This window comes from Antedon bifida, chromosome 6 (genome assembly GCF_963402885.1).
Source record: "Antedon bifida chromosome 6, ecAntBifi1.1, whole genome shotgun sequence".
Classification (NCBI taxonomy): domain Eukaryota; kingdom Metazoa; phylum Echinodermata; class Crinoidea; order Comatulida; family Antedonidae; genus Antedon; species Antedon bifida.
In genome coordinates this window covers 4,614,966-4,632,115 of record NC_136231.1, presented here as the reverse complement: position 1 = coordinate 4,632,115, position 17,150 = coordinate 4,614,966, and the positions used below count along the sequence as shown (strand labels likewise).

The 17,150-nt window shown below is 32.6% G+C and overlaps 2 protein-coding genes across 2 annotated transcripts in view; both read right to left on the bottom strand.

Annotated features, from left to right (window-relative positions):
* The window catches only part of LOC144844994 (A disintegrin and metalloproteinase with thrombospondin motifs 3-like), a 32,125-nt gene extending 26,149 nt beyond the window's left edge, over nucleotides 1-5,976 (bottom strand). The window contains exons 1-6 of the mRNA XM_078702110.1: nucleotides 5,541-5,976; nucleotides 4,770-4,818; nucleotides 4,034-4,422; nucleotides 2,289-2,403; nucleotides 1,247-1,443; nucleotides 232-315 (exon numbers count right to left, since the gene is read on the bottom strand). Coding sequence (XP_078558236.1) covers nucleotides 232-315; nucleotides 1,247-1,443; nucleotides 2,289-2,403; nucleotides 4,034-4,422; nucleotides 4,770-4,818; nucleotides 5,541-5,603 — 897 coding nt within the window. The 5' untranslated portion in view covers nucleotides 5,604-5,976. The remainder of the gene's footprint in view (nucleotides 1-231; nucleotides 316-1,246; nucleotides 1,444-2,288; nucleotides 2,404-4,033; nucleotides 4,423-4,769; nucleotides 4,819-5,540) is intronic.
* A 2,374-nt stretch (nucleotides 5,977-8,350) lies between these two features.
* LOC144844302 (small ribosomal subunit protein RACK1) lies at nucleotides 8,351-13,964 on the bottom strand. The gene is made up of 7 exons (XM_078701144.1): nucleotides 13,754-13,964; nucleotides 12,286-12,454; nucleotides 11,047-11,194; nucleotides 10,467-10,562; nucleotides 9,341-9,451; nucleotides 8,997-9,137; nucleotides 8,351-8,744 (listed from the first exon to the last, which is right to left on the bottom strand). The coding sequence occupies exons 1-7, from the start codon at nucleotides 13,860-13,862 to the stop codon at nucleotides 8,571-8,573; spliced, it is 948 nt and encodes a 315-aa protein (XP_078557270.1). The 5' UTR covers nucleotides 13,863-13,964; the 3' UTR covers nucleotides 8,351-8,570.
* Nucleotides 13,965-17,150: the final 3,186 nt, after the last annotated feature.

Below are 17,150 nucleotides of genomic sequence, written 5' to 3'. Positions count from 1 at the left end.
GGCTGAGGTAGTCTTAGCTAGTAGTAAAATTGGGTTGGTCTTGGTTTGAACATTCGTATGTGTATACTTTATTAGATGGTATAGACCTACTGTATTTGCTAAATTAGGATTCTGATAAAATAAATATACCAGACCGAACCAGGAAAAATGAAAAAGAAGGTTTGTGGGAATTACTAAAACATAGAATAACATTGTAGAAAATGTATTAAAGTTATTATATATTGTTCTTACCTGTCGTTCATTCAAATAAATAATTTTTATAACCACCAAAGTAACTTTACTGTTAAGACTCGGATGATTAAATAATTGATTAACCTAGAATTAAAATGATACAAATAATAATTATAGAATGTATGTTAAACACAATAAATGTTAGTATCATTTTCATGGTTCATCCTGTTGTTTATTGAGTTAAAATAGGAAAAGAAAGATTATTTCATTTTGAACAGACCAGGTGTATTCTGTCTCCTGGGAATGCAAATTGTTCACTGTGTCTACATCATTAATCAAATTAATACATTTTTAAAAGGATAACTGTAGTTGCTTTAATCAGATAATTACAACAAAAAAGTCTACATTAAAGGGTGTTTCACACCTGTTCCGGCACGGTTCTCGTCCGGTGCCGACAAATCAAATCAAATGTCAATGTTTTGCGTTTTCATGACGCTCCATGCGGATATGCACCAATCGATATGAACACGAAACATTGATGTTCAGTTTGATTTGTTGGAGCCAGACTGGAACCTTGCCGGGGCGAGTGTGAAAGAAGGTTTAAAGAAGGTTTAAATTTAGAACCATAATTTCCCAGTGAAAAAACACCATGTATGGAATGGCCTAATTTTCAGGCAAAATATCTACCCAAACCAACTTGAACAACTTCATTTGCAAGTAAGATTATTCAAGTCAGCAGGGTTTTTTTTTTTGTTGATTCTTCAGCGCTTAGAGGGGCCCTGCATTTTGCTTTATATTAAGTTGAACTTTATAATTATCATTATTTAAACAGATTTAAGTTTTGAAGGAAATGAATGGTATGTTAAATGTTGATCCATAAATAAAATCCTGATGATAACTACAAAGTAGCTTTGTGTCAGTGAACTATTAGTTAATTGGTCAAACATTGTTTTCTACTCCGATGTATACACTGTACTGTATAATGAAAACAACTTGCAAAAAAGGGTTCATAGTACAGTTACAATTGTGTTAGAGTAAGGCAAAACATTTTACCAATTAAATAAAATCTTCTTACCATATTTATAAGTTGTATAACATAAGTTTCCACGTCGATTGCTCTATGGAAAGCATACATACTGCTGTCCACTGCTACAAGAGTTTCCACGAAATACGGCCTTTCAAAGTGTGTTGACCTTTTGGACCTAAACTCTTCCAATATCTTATGAGGTTCTTTTGAATACAGATTGTCTTGTACAAGGTTAACTTTTGAATCTGTCAAACAAAAGGAAAACAAATTTATTAATTTTTAACTTATTCTTTTATTTGAATGGTTCCAACATCTTTTTTGTATGTTGGTGGCTTACAGTTTCAAATTACAAAACATAAATTAAACAGAAGGGAGGGGTGATCGATATTTTTGCTAAATTTTCTAGAGAATTTCAAAGAATTATATAAAAAGTTCAGTTAATATAATATTTTTATAGAAAAAAATTAGAACCTTGAATCTTAAATCCAAACAATTAACTTATTTCCTCTAACCTTGATTATATTGAGTAATACAGATTGACTACAAACAACATTAAACATTTCGATAAAGTATGTTTCAATTTATTTACTTATTATTATTTGGAAAACTCAGTTTCACATAGCGTCTGTTTCTGCTGCATAGCGCCGAATAAACTGTTTATTTATTTAAAATTGATTTAAAATATAATTTTTATATAGACTGCATTTATGCTCAATTTTTGCTCCTAAATAACTGTTTAAATCAGTGGGTGGTCGTCGACAGAAATCGTTAGCAGTACCCAAAATGCAATGAGCATTGGCGGTCAATTCAAACATTACTGAAGTGTAGTTGACACAAGGTCAGCGGCTGTCAATCAATCAATCGTTTCTGTTGCAGCTAAAAGTTGCACAGCAATAACCGGTTAAATGGCGTTCTAATACTGAATTGATTGGCCGTTTTTAACCGTTAATATCAGGCTGCCACTTAACCGGTTATTCAAAATTTGTCCTGTTTCCCAAGAAATAGAAGTTAATTTATTCACATGGTTATTTTTTTGCAGCAGAAACCGGACCCTATTGTAAACTGACACAAAACATTGACCCACACTTACCAAGCTTATTAGTTTTACAAATAACATGAACTAAACCATTGCTTGCATTACTATCAACATGAGATTCCGAAAACTTTATTAAAAAATCTTCATTCTTCCATTGAATCCAACCATTCTGAATTTTAAAAAAAACAAATATCAGAAATATCTTTAATAATTGTATACTTTGCTTGCTTATTAAGTACTTAACTACTGTAATTTAAATAAAAATATTAATCACTGCTCTGACTTAAATATAATGGTAAATGTTTTAATTCATTAAATATTCTCGCCATTCAACTCATAAACATGCATTATTTGTATACCATTGAACATGTATGAGTTGTCACAGCCTTCATATAAAAAAGAAATCGCAATCAGAGATACCATTTCAGGTAAAGGTCACAGGACAATCCTCCCACATGCTTGTATGGAAAAAATATTAAAAGATCTGATTGCTGACTTCTTGGTACCAACATACAGAACAAATTTAATGCATTTACCAGGTATTTTGTTTTATCTCTGCAAAGCATTATTTTGTTATGCCTATAGTATGATCAAGGTATTGAATATTTAAACTATTATATAATGTATTTTTTTAAATAATTGTTTTGTTTACTGTATTTATATTTCTCCATATATGAATGTACTGTTTATATTTTTATGTATAATGCTTAAATGGTCTGAATGTTTTGGTTGTTTAATAAATAAATAAGATATGCCAATTTTTTTAATTATTTAAATTAAATTATTTTCCAAGTTGCAATGCTTCCATCCTACAATCTCTCTGTTGCCAAATGGTACTGTATATTTTTATAGGCTACTTACACACTATATACAGCCTTAATAATCAGGTGACATTTTACATCAGTAAGAAATATTTCACCATAAACAGTATTAAATGTCATTTACACTTGTATCCATTTCCTCCTATTTCTCCTAATGTCATGGTTGCAAGGACATAATTTATGTTGTAATTGAGAGATGATACTCTAGCAACATTAAATCTTTCACTAATTAAGTGAATTGAATTCCTTAATTGCAAAGTCTACCTACCTCGGATAAACAAACAATGCAATTATGTTCTTAAAATGTGTTTTTTTAATTCAAAAGTTATGTGATAATAAATGTAAGGTATATAATTACATTTCATAAATCAGAATTACCCACAGGTGAGTAGAATAGGGTTTCTTTTGTTAGAATAATTTATAGGACTTTGGATCTTGTTTTAAAAGGCTATAATAATTTGTAGGGTTCAATACGTCAAGATAACTTTTGAAAGCAACTAATCAACAGAAAGTTAATCACATCCAATTAGCCTCCCCCTCCCCGATCCCATTTTTGCTGCATAACACTGAATACCCATTTATTGAAAATAGATGGAAAAAATAAAATTAATATATATTAAACAAGATTTCTGCTAAAAAACTGCAATAAAAATACTAAAATTCAATGCACTCGGGTGGTAGAATTTTCAAATGATATTGTAAGTACAGTATAGACTAGTTGACAAAACGGCAGTCAATCAACCGTTATTTTGCACTGTGGCTAAAAGTTGCACAGCGATAAACCTGCTAAACCTTTAGGGTGTTTTTACTGTGTTGAGAAACCTGTATTTTATTTTTAAATTTGTCCTGTTCCAGCTGCTAAGAAAATGGTGTATTTTATTCACACAGTTTTATTAATCGGTTATTTGCTGCCAACAGAACCAGTGGTATTTTGTTCCAAAACACATCGGATGCAAATAAGAAAAAAATGTTACTTACCAAACCTATATTACAATTATTTATAGAAACAATAGAATTATATGAATTGTTCACTATTCCTTGGTAGAAGCATTTCTTTTGCACAGAGTTTGTAGAGATCGTTCCATTATCAAGGTGTTTCTCAATCGAGGTGTTTGGTGCCACCAGATGCGAACTTAAGCTTACGTTTAATACAAATTGTTCACCAAAAGCCGAAAATGTATAAAATATTGATGAAGAACTATTCTTTGGAATATTTGTTGGAATGTCATAGTCCAGATGATTGTTTGCGTACATCAAATATTCCCTGTATTTCTCTTCTTTCTCAGTTGACAAATTGTAGGAAATATAATCACCATTTGACAAGGAACGATAAGGTGTAATGTGTTCATAATGTTCACAAGGGGAATCTGAAAGTATTGAAAATAAAATTGAGTAAATTAATAACCATATCATTAATTATATATTATTCTACATACTGTTTGACCTTAAGGAATTTTTTTACATTTTTTTTTTTTTATTTAAAAATAAACTGCATCAATTTCCATTATGAATGATTTGAATTGTTTTAACATCCTGTAAAATATTTAATTGGATTGGGTCAGTGTCAGTCTGCAGATACTTACAATTACAACCCAATAATATTGTCAAGAACAAGGCCATTATTTTTGTGTACATATGAAGTTATCCACCCTTACTCTGGTGGGAACATTCTGCCATTAACACCTGAAAAGGGTACATTACAATTCAAACTTACCATCAAAGTGTTCAGTCTTTGAAAAATCCTGCTTTGCACAAATAACAACCTGTAAAAACAATCATCATTCGGTTAACAGTGTACAAACCATTTAATTTAAATTTTTTTTATTTTTTTATTTATTAATTACTTGGATATGTTAATACTTTTAAAGTACTTAACTTTAATTTTAGAAAAAGTATGCTGGAATTTGGAATTCTACAGAACTACGTCCCCTAAATCCCCAACCATTCCTCCCTCACCTTCTACCACCCTTTGCTATGCTAAGGTTTGCTTTGTTGAAGAATGAAATCCTTGACAAAACAAAACTCACTGTGCAAAAGAACACAAGTGGCTGGCGTGGTCATCGGATCCAGGATTTTGAAATAGGGGCCAAGAATTAATAAAATGAAGTGCTGAATCTAATGTTCTATCTATTGCAGTGTAAATTTTTAAATTTAGGAGTGGCCCGGGCCGACTCCTAACACCTCTATCCATGGATCTGGCCAATTTATTATTTTTCTTTTGGCGGCATGGTTGACTGCTCATTTAGTGTCGATCAGCATGATCGATCTTGAAAACAAGGCATTAGACATTAGAATACGATTCACCTCATCGATTTTAACATTTTTTTTTACACATTCTTGACCGTGCCGATAGAAAAAAACTGATGAACATGCCCTGTAACCAGTGCCAATAGAAACTTTTAATTAAATGTACGGTTGACCGTGCCAATAGCCTCAACCCAACCTATACTGTTCCAAATGATAACCTAATGGCATCATTACATACCATAGTCAGAAGTGAATAGACAATGATGATTACTAAATGTTGTGACAGTTCGTGTCGAATCATCTGTCTACATTAATGATCAAACTTGATCACTTTACTTTACTCCAATACAATAAGATTTGTTTAGTGTATGTTCAGTTCTTTTGGTAAATATTTCCTCTAAGACACCTGGGAACAAAAACAGCAAACAAATTCAGACGATCGACCATTCTTATCTTAATAGCATCTCAGTCGCTGGTCAGTTATCAACCCCAGTACAGAAAGTCCTCCTAGAGTTCGCAGCACTGAACTCAATTATCATTATTGTCTGTAGGCCTACAGTTTCCATTGAGTAAATTATTCCATATGAGTTATTGTAGACATACACGCTGCAACGAAAAATATGCACTTGTCGCGTTTAGGTACCTCTTGACTGGAAATTAAGTCTCGTAAATGTAACACAAGTGCTCACAAGTCGACAGTGCATCAATGAGTACGTGCTGAATTCATAAGTTTCCGTCAATTGAAACGCAAGAACTGTCAATTACCTTGGAACCGTCCATTGTGTCCCATAGGTAAACGTAATAATGTACGCAATTTAAAAATAAATTAACATTAACAACAAACACATTTTCGTTGAATAAAACACTATTTAAGTATAAAGTATTTGATTTGAAATTAATCAACAATAATATGTATAATATTTATTCATTATAACTTTAAAGTTGTTCAATGACTCCACCTTTAAATAAATTAACCGCAGGACGTCGGGAGGTCAGACGCAGTCGCGGTCAGAGGGAACCAACACAGAGTGATATTACTTTTTACACGGTGCTACAAAGGGTCTTTATTATCACACCTCGTCTTGGGTAATACGATGATGATGATTCATTCTTTGAAGTTCAAGAAATGTCAAAATATAGTGTAAATATTTATAGGCAAAAACGCAGGAATGTCCCCTCTCCCCGACAGGAAAGAAATGTCAATTTAAATGTTTTTTTGGCAACAAAGAACGGCCAAGGAAGTTCAAGAATTCGGTGATGATGCCAAATAATCAAGTTCAATTTCCGATGTTCTGTCCAAAACAAAGGCCCTTTTATGATATTATTATTAGTATATAAGACTTTCTCTGTGATAAATCTTTAATCAAAACCCTTATGAGTTCATCTAATAACATATTAAATTCCGAGAATTTTAAATTCTAATTTAATTCCTCTACTAAGTATTTGGAGTATTAATGCATTACTGTATTATATAGAAATTCTACACTTTAATATGTACTGTCTATACACACACTTCTTTCTCCACATCTGTTAATAAAGTTGTACAATGAAATTCAGTAGGCCTCTAATCAATTCCATACAGAGACATCATACCCATTTCCAATTAATAGTCTCTTCTGGATTAAATTTATCCACGTTCCTACTAACAGCACAATCACAATAGCTGACCACAAGGCATATCAAGAAATTCTGGCACATTAGATTTCTTCATTTTGGCAAATATTCCATTTAATTCCCACATGAATTGTAAAATGTTCCTATAAGTGGACTCCCATCCTTTATAGATGGATAGTAAACTAAACAGGAAATTGATATTTTAATTTATTTAATGTATATGATTAGTGTGGAGACGCCTTTTCCTAATTCAAAGTTCTTTAAGATAATTAATGATTATGTAAACCACATATACGAGTATATTAAAACAAATTTTGGCTTATACCAGTCATCTGGTTTGAAGAGATATATGTATATATGTATATAAATCCAAAGGCAAATTACTGAAAAAATGACAATGCCGTGGGTATCAGTGGCTGGATCTCAATAGAGATACAAAAAAAAAGCGAAAAGCTAAATCAAAACGATAAGTAAAAGAGCCAGAAAAGTTAGCAGAGCTTTCGGGCAACACTAGCCCTTCATCAGTGCAAGTGGAGGAATTTGGATAACGTCATAGTATAAGAGCTGGCAAGTGCTTATATATATATATATACACACGACATCTGCATATTAAGCAGAAGGTTCCGGGTTCGAATCTCGATTTCCTCATCTTAAAATTAATAAAATTTCATCAGTATATCACCGGGCGGTTTAGAATTAATGTTCTGTGCCTGTGTTTATAAATAATGTGTATATATATACTCAATAATAAACAGAATAATCAAATAGGTTACATTATGCTCCATATTGATTTTGTACTGTATACTACTAAAAGAGTTAAGATCAGTTTTCCGACACTGCCAATTATTTCCACTTGATTACCTCTAGAAACATGGCACCAAATTGAACCCTTTTTTATACTCAGCAGCCAGGGAGCAAAATGTAACACAACTATTACTCCTGTCCAGATCTTAATCACCCAATTGTATTGATGCTATAATAGCAACATATGTATTTCAAATAAACTTGTTTCTGCATTTAAAGCCGATTTTCCACTAGGCGAATTTGTTCGCGCGAATCAAACGTTTCGAAGAGAAAAAAATCGCCTACTCCCTTTCCACTACATGAGCGAATAGCTGCGACGTTCATGTTCCTCGCGTGGTTGCTGAGCATTTCGATTCGCATGAGTGCTCTTGAAAGCGTCATAGCTCATTTCCTGAGATCTGATTGGTTGCTCAATATTTCGCTTCGCAAAAAGTAGAAACAATTCGAACTAGTAAATTTCGCTGCAGCGAAAAATCAAGGAACTAGAATTCGTCGCAGAAGAGAGTATCAGACAGAAACTCGAATACGCATGCGCAGAGCATGACGCTTTCGATTCGCGCGAACAAATTCGCCTAGTGGAAAATCAGCTTTATGTAACAAAACACTAAAAAATGAAAAGTAAAACACACATTTTCTTTGTTCTTCTGTATATTCAGAAGATTTATTTATGATGTGATTTGCATTTTATATTATTTAACACATCTATTTTGTTATCTTTTTTTTCTTTAAAAAGACTTTTAATGTTGTTACATTGTTTTTTTAAGTTAGTTGGAAACTTATATTTTAAAATAATGATTTCTTATAATGGTTCAGTCGTTAAAATTGACCATTTTTTATCAAGCTCGAAGAATTAACGAGCAATCGACACTTGCCAGACACGGATTAAGCTATCTGTATATCCAGCAAAAAGTGTCTGACCATCCGCAGACCAGGCCAGGCAGAGGCAATCTGGAGGCCGGCTCTTGCTACTGCTTGAGATGACGTCAAGTCTTAATTCATCAACAATTGTTTTGGCTTCTAGATCCTGCAAGATCAAAGTTTAAAATTGATTCCAATTTTATTTTAATACAAGCATTATTTGTTCAATTTGTATATTGTAAAGTAATCTATACTCTAATAAGAGTATAGTCAGGGGTTATTTTTAACTGGCCTGACAATTGACAATTTCATGTATTAAATTGAATGCTAAAATTTCACCAAGATTTGAACATGTACACTATACACAAAGAAAAACAATATATCATTGTATATTATGATGTTTATAATAAATACTTACCCAAATCTTGATGGTTGGGCCAGTAGCAGCGCAGAGCCAGTAACGGTTTGGACTGAAACAGAGCGAGTTGATTGGTGCTCCACCTTCTAAGGTGTACAAGTGTTTGCCCTCATTTAAATCCCATAGCATAGCTTGCTCATCCTTAATAAAAATGTTTACAAATTTGTATAATCCTACATTACATGAAGCGGTCCAAATAATCAAGAAATAATCTTAGAACCTACTTGAAAATTATAGCCTTTTTCACTTTGAAAGGCTAATATTAACCTAAATATTTTGAACAAAAACTTGTGAGTTTGTTTCTTTAAATGTCAGTTACATGCCTTGTTGTAATTTTAACTTACCTTGCCACCAGAAGCACAAAGAGAACCATCTGGAGAGACAGTCACACAGTTCAGATAGCCACCGTGTCCAATATGGTTTGTCTTCAATTTACAATTGGTAAGATTCCACACCTATTACATAAACAAAATTGTTACTCTAGTGATCACTATAATATATGTACAAGTTGCATTTTATTAGGGAGATTTTAATGTGCTGCTGTGCGCATTCAGGGATATTGGGGTGTGGTTCCTCTCTCCTCGACAGAGTTTCTGTGGCTTCTAAGTCCAGGCGATGACCAACATATATTATATATGGTACAATCCCGTCATGACAGATGATAACCTCAGGTCCAAAACATTATTTAACCAAGCTAAGTACTTCTCTGCTACGGATGAGCCCTGTTGAGTTCATTTATTTGTTAAAATATTTGTATATAGAATTTTATAAGGATCTGCAATTAGGTTTTTAACTACTCTGTTGGTGACCTTTCACGTTCAGCAACATATGCATTGGTAGATAATTGGTGACCAGTTACCAATTTAGAACGCCAGGATGTTCGGTTGGAGGCGAGAGTTTCCCAAGAACCAGTGGGAATATTAAAAGAAAACAGATCACGCTTAATAACATCTTTAAAACAGAGTTTTGAACGTCCGCATGGTCGAGGTGAGTCAGCCAGTTCACCGTAGAAAATATTTTTTGGTAGACGGTAATCTTCCTGCCGAATAACATGACCAGACCAGCGTAAGCATCGTAAATATGTCAGTTGTACCAGTAATTGACAACACAGCACTATTGGGTACACGATCACGCCAAGAAACACCTAAGATAGAGCGCAGACAGCGAAAGTGAAAAGAGTTTAGTCTTTTCTCCTGATGACGATACATGGTCCAGGACTCTGAGCAATATAACAGGACACTTAGCACACATGCAATGTAGATGTGGGTCTTCAATTTGATGGTAAGGTTACGGTTGTTCCATACACGAGCACCAAGTCTGCTTTTTCAATATGTGTATCAAGCCCAACATCTAGTTAGTTAGTGTCACTTACTGCAGAACCGAGATAGGTGAATTTAATATAAAAAATATATAAAAAGAACTTAATATAATATCTATATATATAAATTAAAATAATTGATTCTATAATACCTTGACATGTTTGTCCCAGCCACATGACACAATGATGGGATTATTGTTGCTTGGTGAAAATCGTACACAAGAAACCCATTCAGAATGGTTATCCTCCTAAATATACAAAATGTAAACAAATTTTTTAATTGTTGTATGGAAAAAAGGAATATCCAAATAATTCAACTGATAGACAATAACATTTTTTAGTGCTGTACATTAAAGCATAAACAATCTTAGACATTTGTTAACTCATATTACATTTAGGCTCGGAGAGGAATATGCTAGGACTAGACTAAAACAGATTAGACAAAACCAATACATTTTTTGTATTATTCAAATCAACAAAAACAAAGAATACAGATTGCTTTTAAAGCTTATTATGAGATTTAGTACATTGTCCTTTCTTTGTCAAAACTACAGTACAAGTGTTTCAGGGAGGATCCAAATTTCGCAAATTGTAATGCAAAAGATAGGACATCAAATTAAGCTCAGCCCTTCATTTCACCATTCAAAATCATGGATTCGTCACTGTGTTTCATAAATAGAAGACAACAGAAAGTGTTTAACGATCGTAATATTTGTTTACAATATCTCTTACCTGGATTGTATACTTGCATACACCTAGTGTGTTCCATAGCTTGATGGTCTTGTCTCTTGATCCTGAAACAATTTGACGATTGTCGGCAGAGAAAGCAACACTTAGCACATCCTTGGTATGACCGACAAACTCCCGTGTTGTTTCACCACTAAAAGAAATCATGATAAGAAAATATGATACATAGAATCAACTACTCCAATTTTAGCAAGAACTTATCCGTAAAGAATATCCAATCAGTGATTTTAACCAAATTTATTTCAACTTTGAACTTACTGTATTGGATCAGATGAGGTCAATGTTTGTCTCAGTGTATTTGGAATAATCAACTAGCATGGTGTTTAGCACCTGTTTGGTCTTTCCTTATTATTATTATTATGATTTCTACAGTAGGCCTACTAGTAAGCCTAGAAGTGAAAATTATATTGCCAGCCTACAATGTTTTAAGAAATTACGTAAATTCCAATATTAGTTTTTTTTTAAATCTTCCTTCTCCCATGATGAATTTATTTAACATTGCTTTTTTTGCATTGATTTTAATCATGGTCATAATCTAAGAAGTACTGATCATAAGTTTCAGTTAACTATTCCTTTTGTAAGATTAACTAGTTCTTCACACTTTATTTATGTTTCTGGCACTTTAATTTGGAACCAATTAGATACTAGTATTGTTAACTCTTCCTCTCTCAACTTTTCGTAAAAAACTTAAAAATCATTTATTATCATTGTATTTAAACTAGACCTTCAAACTGTTTTTGTCATGACCTTATTTCTTTTATAATTATTATATACAAATGTATTTTGGGGTGGGTCTTGTCTGACAAGAAATCTCTTTTTGCAAGATCCTCTGGACAATGGTATTGTTGTATTTCATTATTATATATTACCATTTTTTTATTGTATTGTTTACCATTGATAGAAATTAATAAATGTTGAATTCTATCATGTAAAGACATCTGTAAAGTGTTTTGAAAAAAATCATTATTTATCTTCTGTTTTTGTTAGATGCTGTGATGCCTGAGAACAGGGTGGTGGTTGTTATCATGGAGAAAATAATATCCATATTTTAAATTTAATTTTATTGGTAAAAATTCTTCTCAGCTAAATCATATCATTTATTTTCAACAAAGGTATTTTAACTGGTTAACCAGTGAATTAAAGATTTAAAACATTGACAAGAATCTGTAAAGTGAATTCTTTAATTAAAAAAATGTGATAGATTTTTCAAAACTAATACCATACCTGGTCAAATCCCAAAGACGCAAAGTGGAATCCCAGGAACCGGACAGAGCAAACTGACCATCAGATGAAATGACCACATCAGATACGAAGTGACTATGCCCTGTCAGAGACCTCTGAGGAATACCATAGTTTTCATCTCTGGTTAGCTTCCATACAATCACAGATTTATCTAAATAAACACAATTTAATAATTGATATAACTATTAATTCGCTTTTTTTCTTTTTATCATTTCTAAAGTCGAAATCAGCACATTGTTAGATCAAAGTGAATATTAAATACCAGATCTTAGTAGATACTGTAGTGCCACTTTTATAATTCCCCAATCATTTGAAAGGATAAAATGTGTGAGCTGAGTACAGTTAATGTTTGATTATTTCTGAATTCCCTATTCTTTTTGTTTCTATATTTTTTTTTTTACTTCTCCTCTCTTGAGTAGCTAGCCTACTACTATCTGTACGTCTTTTCATGAAAGGGAAGACATCTTCGATCGATGAAGCAGAAATAACATTGCGCAGCATTCATATTTTTCCGTTCAAAATTTGTAATTCCTTGACTAAAAAAAGATTATCCTGCATCACTGTATGATGATTAAAAACAATTTGAAAAATTGTTTTGATCGCCTACAATACAACGAAAAAAGATGATAGCTAAAACACATTGAGGTACCGTGATAAAACGGTGTGGACAGTGTGCCCTACTGTATGCTTTAACACTGTAATGTGTCTTTTTCCCGTTGGATTTTAGGCAATCAACAATTTTCTAATTTTTTTTAATCATTCAGGAATGTCGGTCAATCTTTTAATTACCATGGTATCCTGAAATCCCCTGAAAACACTATATTTCTGTTGGCAATATATATGCTTCTCTGCACAGCATTGTTTGTCATTATTGAGCAATCAAAGATGTCTTCCGTTTCGTGAAAAGCGTATTACTTAATTAGCTGCTAGCAAGACTAAAAAAAAGGCCTAGGCTAGTATAGGGGAAAATATGACTGGAGTCACAAGAGACTGACTAGGCCTAGAGAGTTTATTATTAATATTATTAGCCTAGGCCTAGGCTCTAGCATACAATCCTATAGTTAGGCCTAGCCTACTAGGGCCTAGCCTACTTTTACTTAGCCCGGCTACTAGGCTACACTGTGTATGACCAGGGGTATGACCGATTACACACCACTACACACACATATAGCAAACGACTAGGCCTAGGCCTATCCTAGTAGTAGGCTAGCCTAAATAGAGTAGTTTAAATGTAGGCCTAGTAGGCCTCCCTAGCCTACTCCTACTACTAGCTAGCCTATATTATAGTAGCCTAGTAGGCTAGGAGGCCTACGCTGTGTGGGGTATAATATGTAAGGCATAATCATATAGGGGCCTACTGTTTAGTATTAGGTAACTGATACAGCATGTTTTACGCTACTCGTCATATTCATACAGGCTAGGCCTACACATACTGTCATACAATCCTTACCCCGAGAACTTGACAAAATCATGTCTGGAAATCGTGGTGCAGTTGCAATTTGAGTTACCCAGCCATTATGGCCTTTAAGGGTACCCTTAAGAGTCATTTGCTCAGCCATCTTTCAATGTTGTTTTGTTGTTTTCTTGATTTAAGCGGATTTTTGTGGCCCTTTGCCACGATTCTGTACAGACAGAAAATAGGTGAGCTGAAAAAGACCGATTTGTTTGTTCGTTGTAATATATGTAGTCTCTCCTCCAGTTACAACAATTTCGGATGGTTGTTTGTGTAAAGAATGGTTTCAAAACACAAAGGTCAACTAGCATCAATACGCATCAAAATTGAATTATAGTAAAGCCACACACACACACACTGTAATTTAATGTTAATTTTTATTATATTATATATAATAAATATATCTGGCTATTCTAGAGATCGCGGGCACTCATAGTAATGATTAATTAAAAAATAACGTAAATTAGTTCTTTGATTTATAATAAAATAACATATTTAAACAATGTTCCACTTATTTTAGCTTTGTTCAACGTCAGTATTTTTCTAAAGACTAATAAAGATGTTAAATATGTTTATGCGGCAAATCTCATGGGCGGGGTTTGGGGCTTTGTGTCAAGGCGGAAAATGTCCGGCCCGGTGGCAAATGTCCAGGAGGCAACCAGCCTGCTCCCCTCTCTGATCTACCACGTGTTATTTAACAATATTTCATGTCATCAAATTAATATTTATTAACGTCGGATCGGTCAGAGTCATTGTTCCTCTCTGTCAGCAGATCATTAATAATAATAATCTAATTGCTGCACTAGGCCTACACATGTCATTATTAAAATTACTGTTAAGATGAAAGATTGTAAAGAAAATGCAATTGGGCCTAAACCCAAGCAATATTTATATTAGTACTAAGAATAGTCATTTATCATCTGTTGTTGTAATAAGAAACATTTGTATTAGTTTAAAGTTTACACTATGACTGCAATCAATGAATGACATAATTAGAAACGTGTTTATATTGTTTTAGGCCTATTTAGAACAAAATACATTCATATAATAATAACATAATGTCGCTGACTTACAGCACTAGGCGTTCCGTCGAGTTTGGCTGAATTACTTGTTTCTCGTATTTTGTCATTCTTCCTCTAACTTTTGAATTTGAGATAATTTGTTTTTCATAAATTGGCCTTAATTGAAAGATAGATTTGACATATTGGGAAAAGTATAGTATTTGGTGTGTATGCGTTATTATCAACGGTACTGATTCTTCGTGCAGTAAGAACAGTTAGATTACAGAATAGACTGCATTTTTTTTACCAAATAATACAATTTTTGTAAAATTCTTACAGACAGAATACATTTCTCAAAAATCATCTTTTCAATAATTTTTTAATAATGTTTTTTATTAGAGTTCTCATCCTAATACAGTGATTTCACAACGTTCTCTTCTGGGCTGGAGTTACCAGCTTCTTAACATCGATCGTGCTGGATGTTTGTTGTTCCAGGAAAGTTTACTGTTGGTCTGTGAATTACAGTAAGCAAAAATCAACAAGAATAAATAAGAAAATAACAAATTCGTTCGAATATACATCGAAAAGGTATTTATTATTGTATGCATTCTAGATTAATTACCTTATAACTATCATTGTGAATGAATGTTAACAAGGCCATATACATGGCTGCAGCCGCGTGCGCAAATTTGAGTTAGTTTTTTTTAGTGTAGAGTCACGTTTGCACGCGACTAAAAATGTGCCTATATCGAATATTGTATTGTTGTACACACGAATTAAGAATTAATATCTGTGCATAGAAATACACTTAAAGTTTACGATTATATTGCCTTAAAATATAAAAAAAAATATTTTATTGTTATTGATTTTATCGAGTTCATTATTTTACCGTCAGAAACACCATATATACACTATGCAGGAATACAGATATTTTTTTTAATTTATTATTTTCCACTGCACACAAAATATCAATGCGCTTAAAGCTCTGTCTAACACTATCAAACTAGTTTGACAAAAAAAGTGTTAAGTACCCAAATATGGTAGTGATATGACATCATCATTTCCATATATGGGCACATCGCAATTTTTTGTCACATAAAGTTTGATAGTGTAGACAGAGCTTTAAATAAGATACAAATGGTAAATAAGTAAAATAAGCAATATAAGTGTGTGGACGGAGACTAAAATAAATTTGAAAACACGTATAGGCCTACTTTTACGACAAAACGCTTAAAATATGTAAACACATTTAAGAAATTTTTTCAATAGGGAAACTTTTAGTAAACAAAAAGATGCCAAAACACTTTTTAAAAAGAGCTGAAAGTTAAAGATTGTTTATTGTTTTGGAAATTCATGACAATATACGGAATATAAAGATTTTGCATTTGCTTCTCGGTAGTGTTACAATTATATTTATGTACATTGAATATTTTCCTATTATTATTTTTACAGGTAGGCCTACTGGATAGAGTACCAAATGATTCGTTGCTTTAATGTTAAAAAGCAGATATTGTGCTATTTTGGTCACATTAAGCGGCGAAATTTTAATAAGTGTTTGTAACGTCACCGTAAATATATCAATTTTCATAAATATACATAATTTGTTGGTATACAGGTATTAAAACAGAATGATAACTTGGGATTATGCCAAGTAATATAATTTCGGAGACTATAGAGGCTTCAGATTATAATTGTGTTTTCGTGAAAATAATTTAAATTGGTGATAGTGTTACTTTGATGTGATAACATTGAACGTGAAATCGATTAGTGTTGAAAACAAAAGAAGCAATAATAAACTGCAGCGAGGATTATTAAAGAAATCGTGTTTCATGGTTAAACATTGAAATTTCTCGCTACTTATTGTATTGTTTATTATTATCTCCGGTTTTTTAAAACTTTAAATTATTACAAACCTCTCACAGCTTTGAATGATATGGAAACCAGTACAATAATTGCTAATCATGAGTGTACCAATTCAGTGTTTCGATTACTAGCTACATAAAATTGGAAAACAGGATTGTTTGAGGAGGCATGGACACGTTATTAAATCAATATTGCTTACCTTGACTGTATCTATACTTGTACTTTTGAATGTTAAACTAACATTTTAAACTGGATGGTGGTTTTGATGGTTTAATTGTATTGTATTTCATTTGTCTTTTACCTTAATTCAATTTCAACTCATGTTTGTTATGTGTGTTTGACATGAATAAACAAAGGAAATAAATGAACTAAAGTTATATTAATGTAAATGTATCTTCTTTTATACATATATTTGAAACAGTAAACAATCAATCTCTAGGCAGGAATTTTTACTGGGTTTTATTACAGCGTTTTTTCTACAAAAGGGGCAAATCGTCATAGGCAAGGTTATTAAAGCTTTAGGTCTAACT

What these genes read in the sequence shown, in the direction of transcription:
- LOC144844302 (XM_078701144.1), bottom strand. Translation starts at nt 13,862, where the DNA reads ATGGCTGAGCAAATGACTCTTAAGGGTACCCTTAAAGGCCATAATGGC. An exon ending in GATTTTGTCAAGTTCTCGGG is followed by an intron (nt 12,455 to 13,753) that starts GTAAGGATTGTA and finishes GTGTTTATTTAG; the next exon opens with ATAAATCTGTGATTGTATGG. An exon ending in GCTGGGACAAACATGTCAAG is followed by an intron (nt 9,452 to 10,466) that starts GTATTATAGAAT and finishes TTTATGTAATAG; the next exon opens with GTGTGGAATCTTACCAATTG.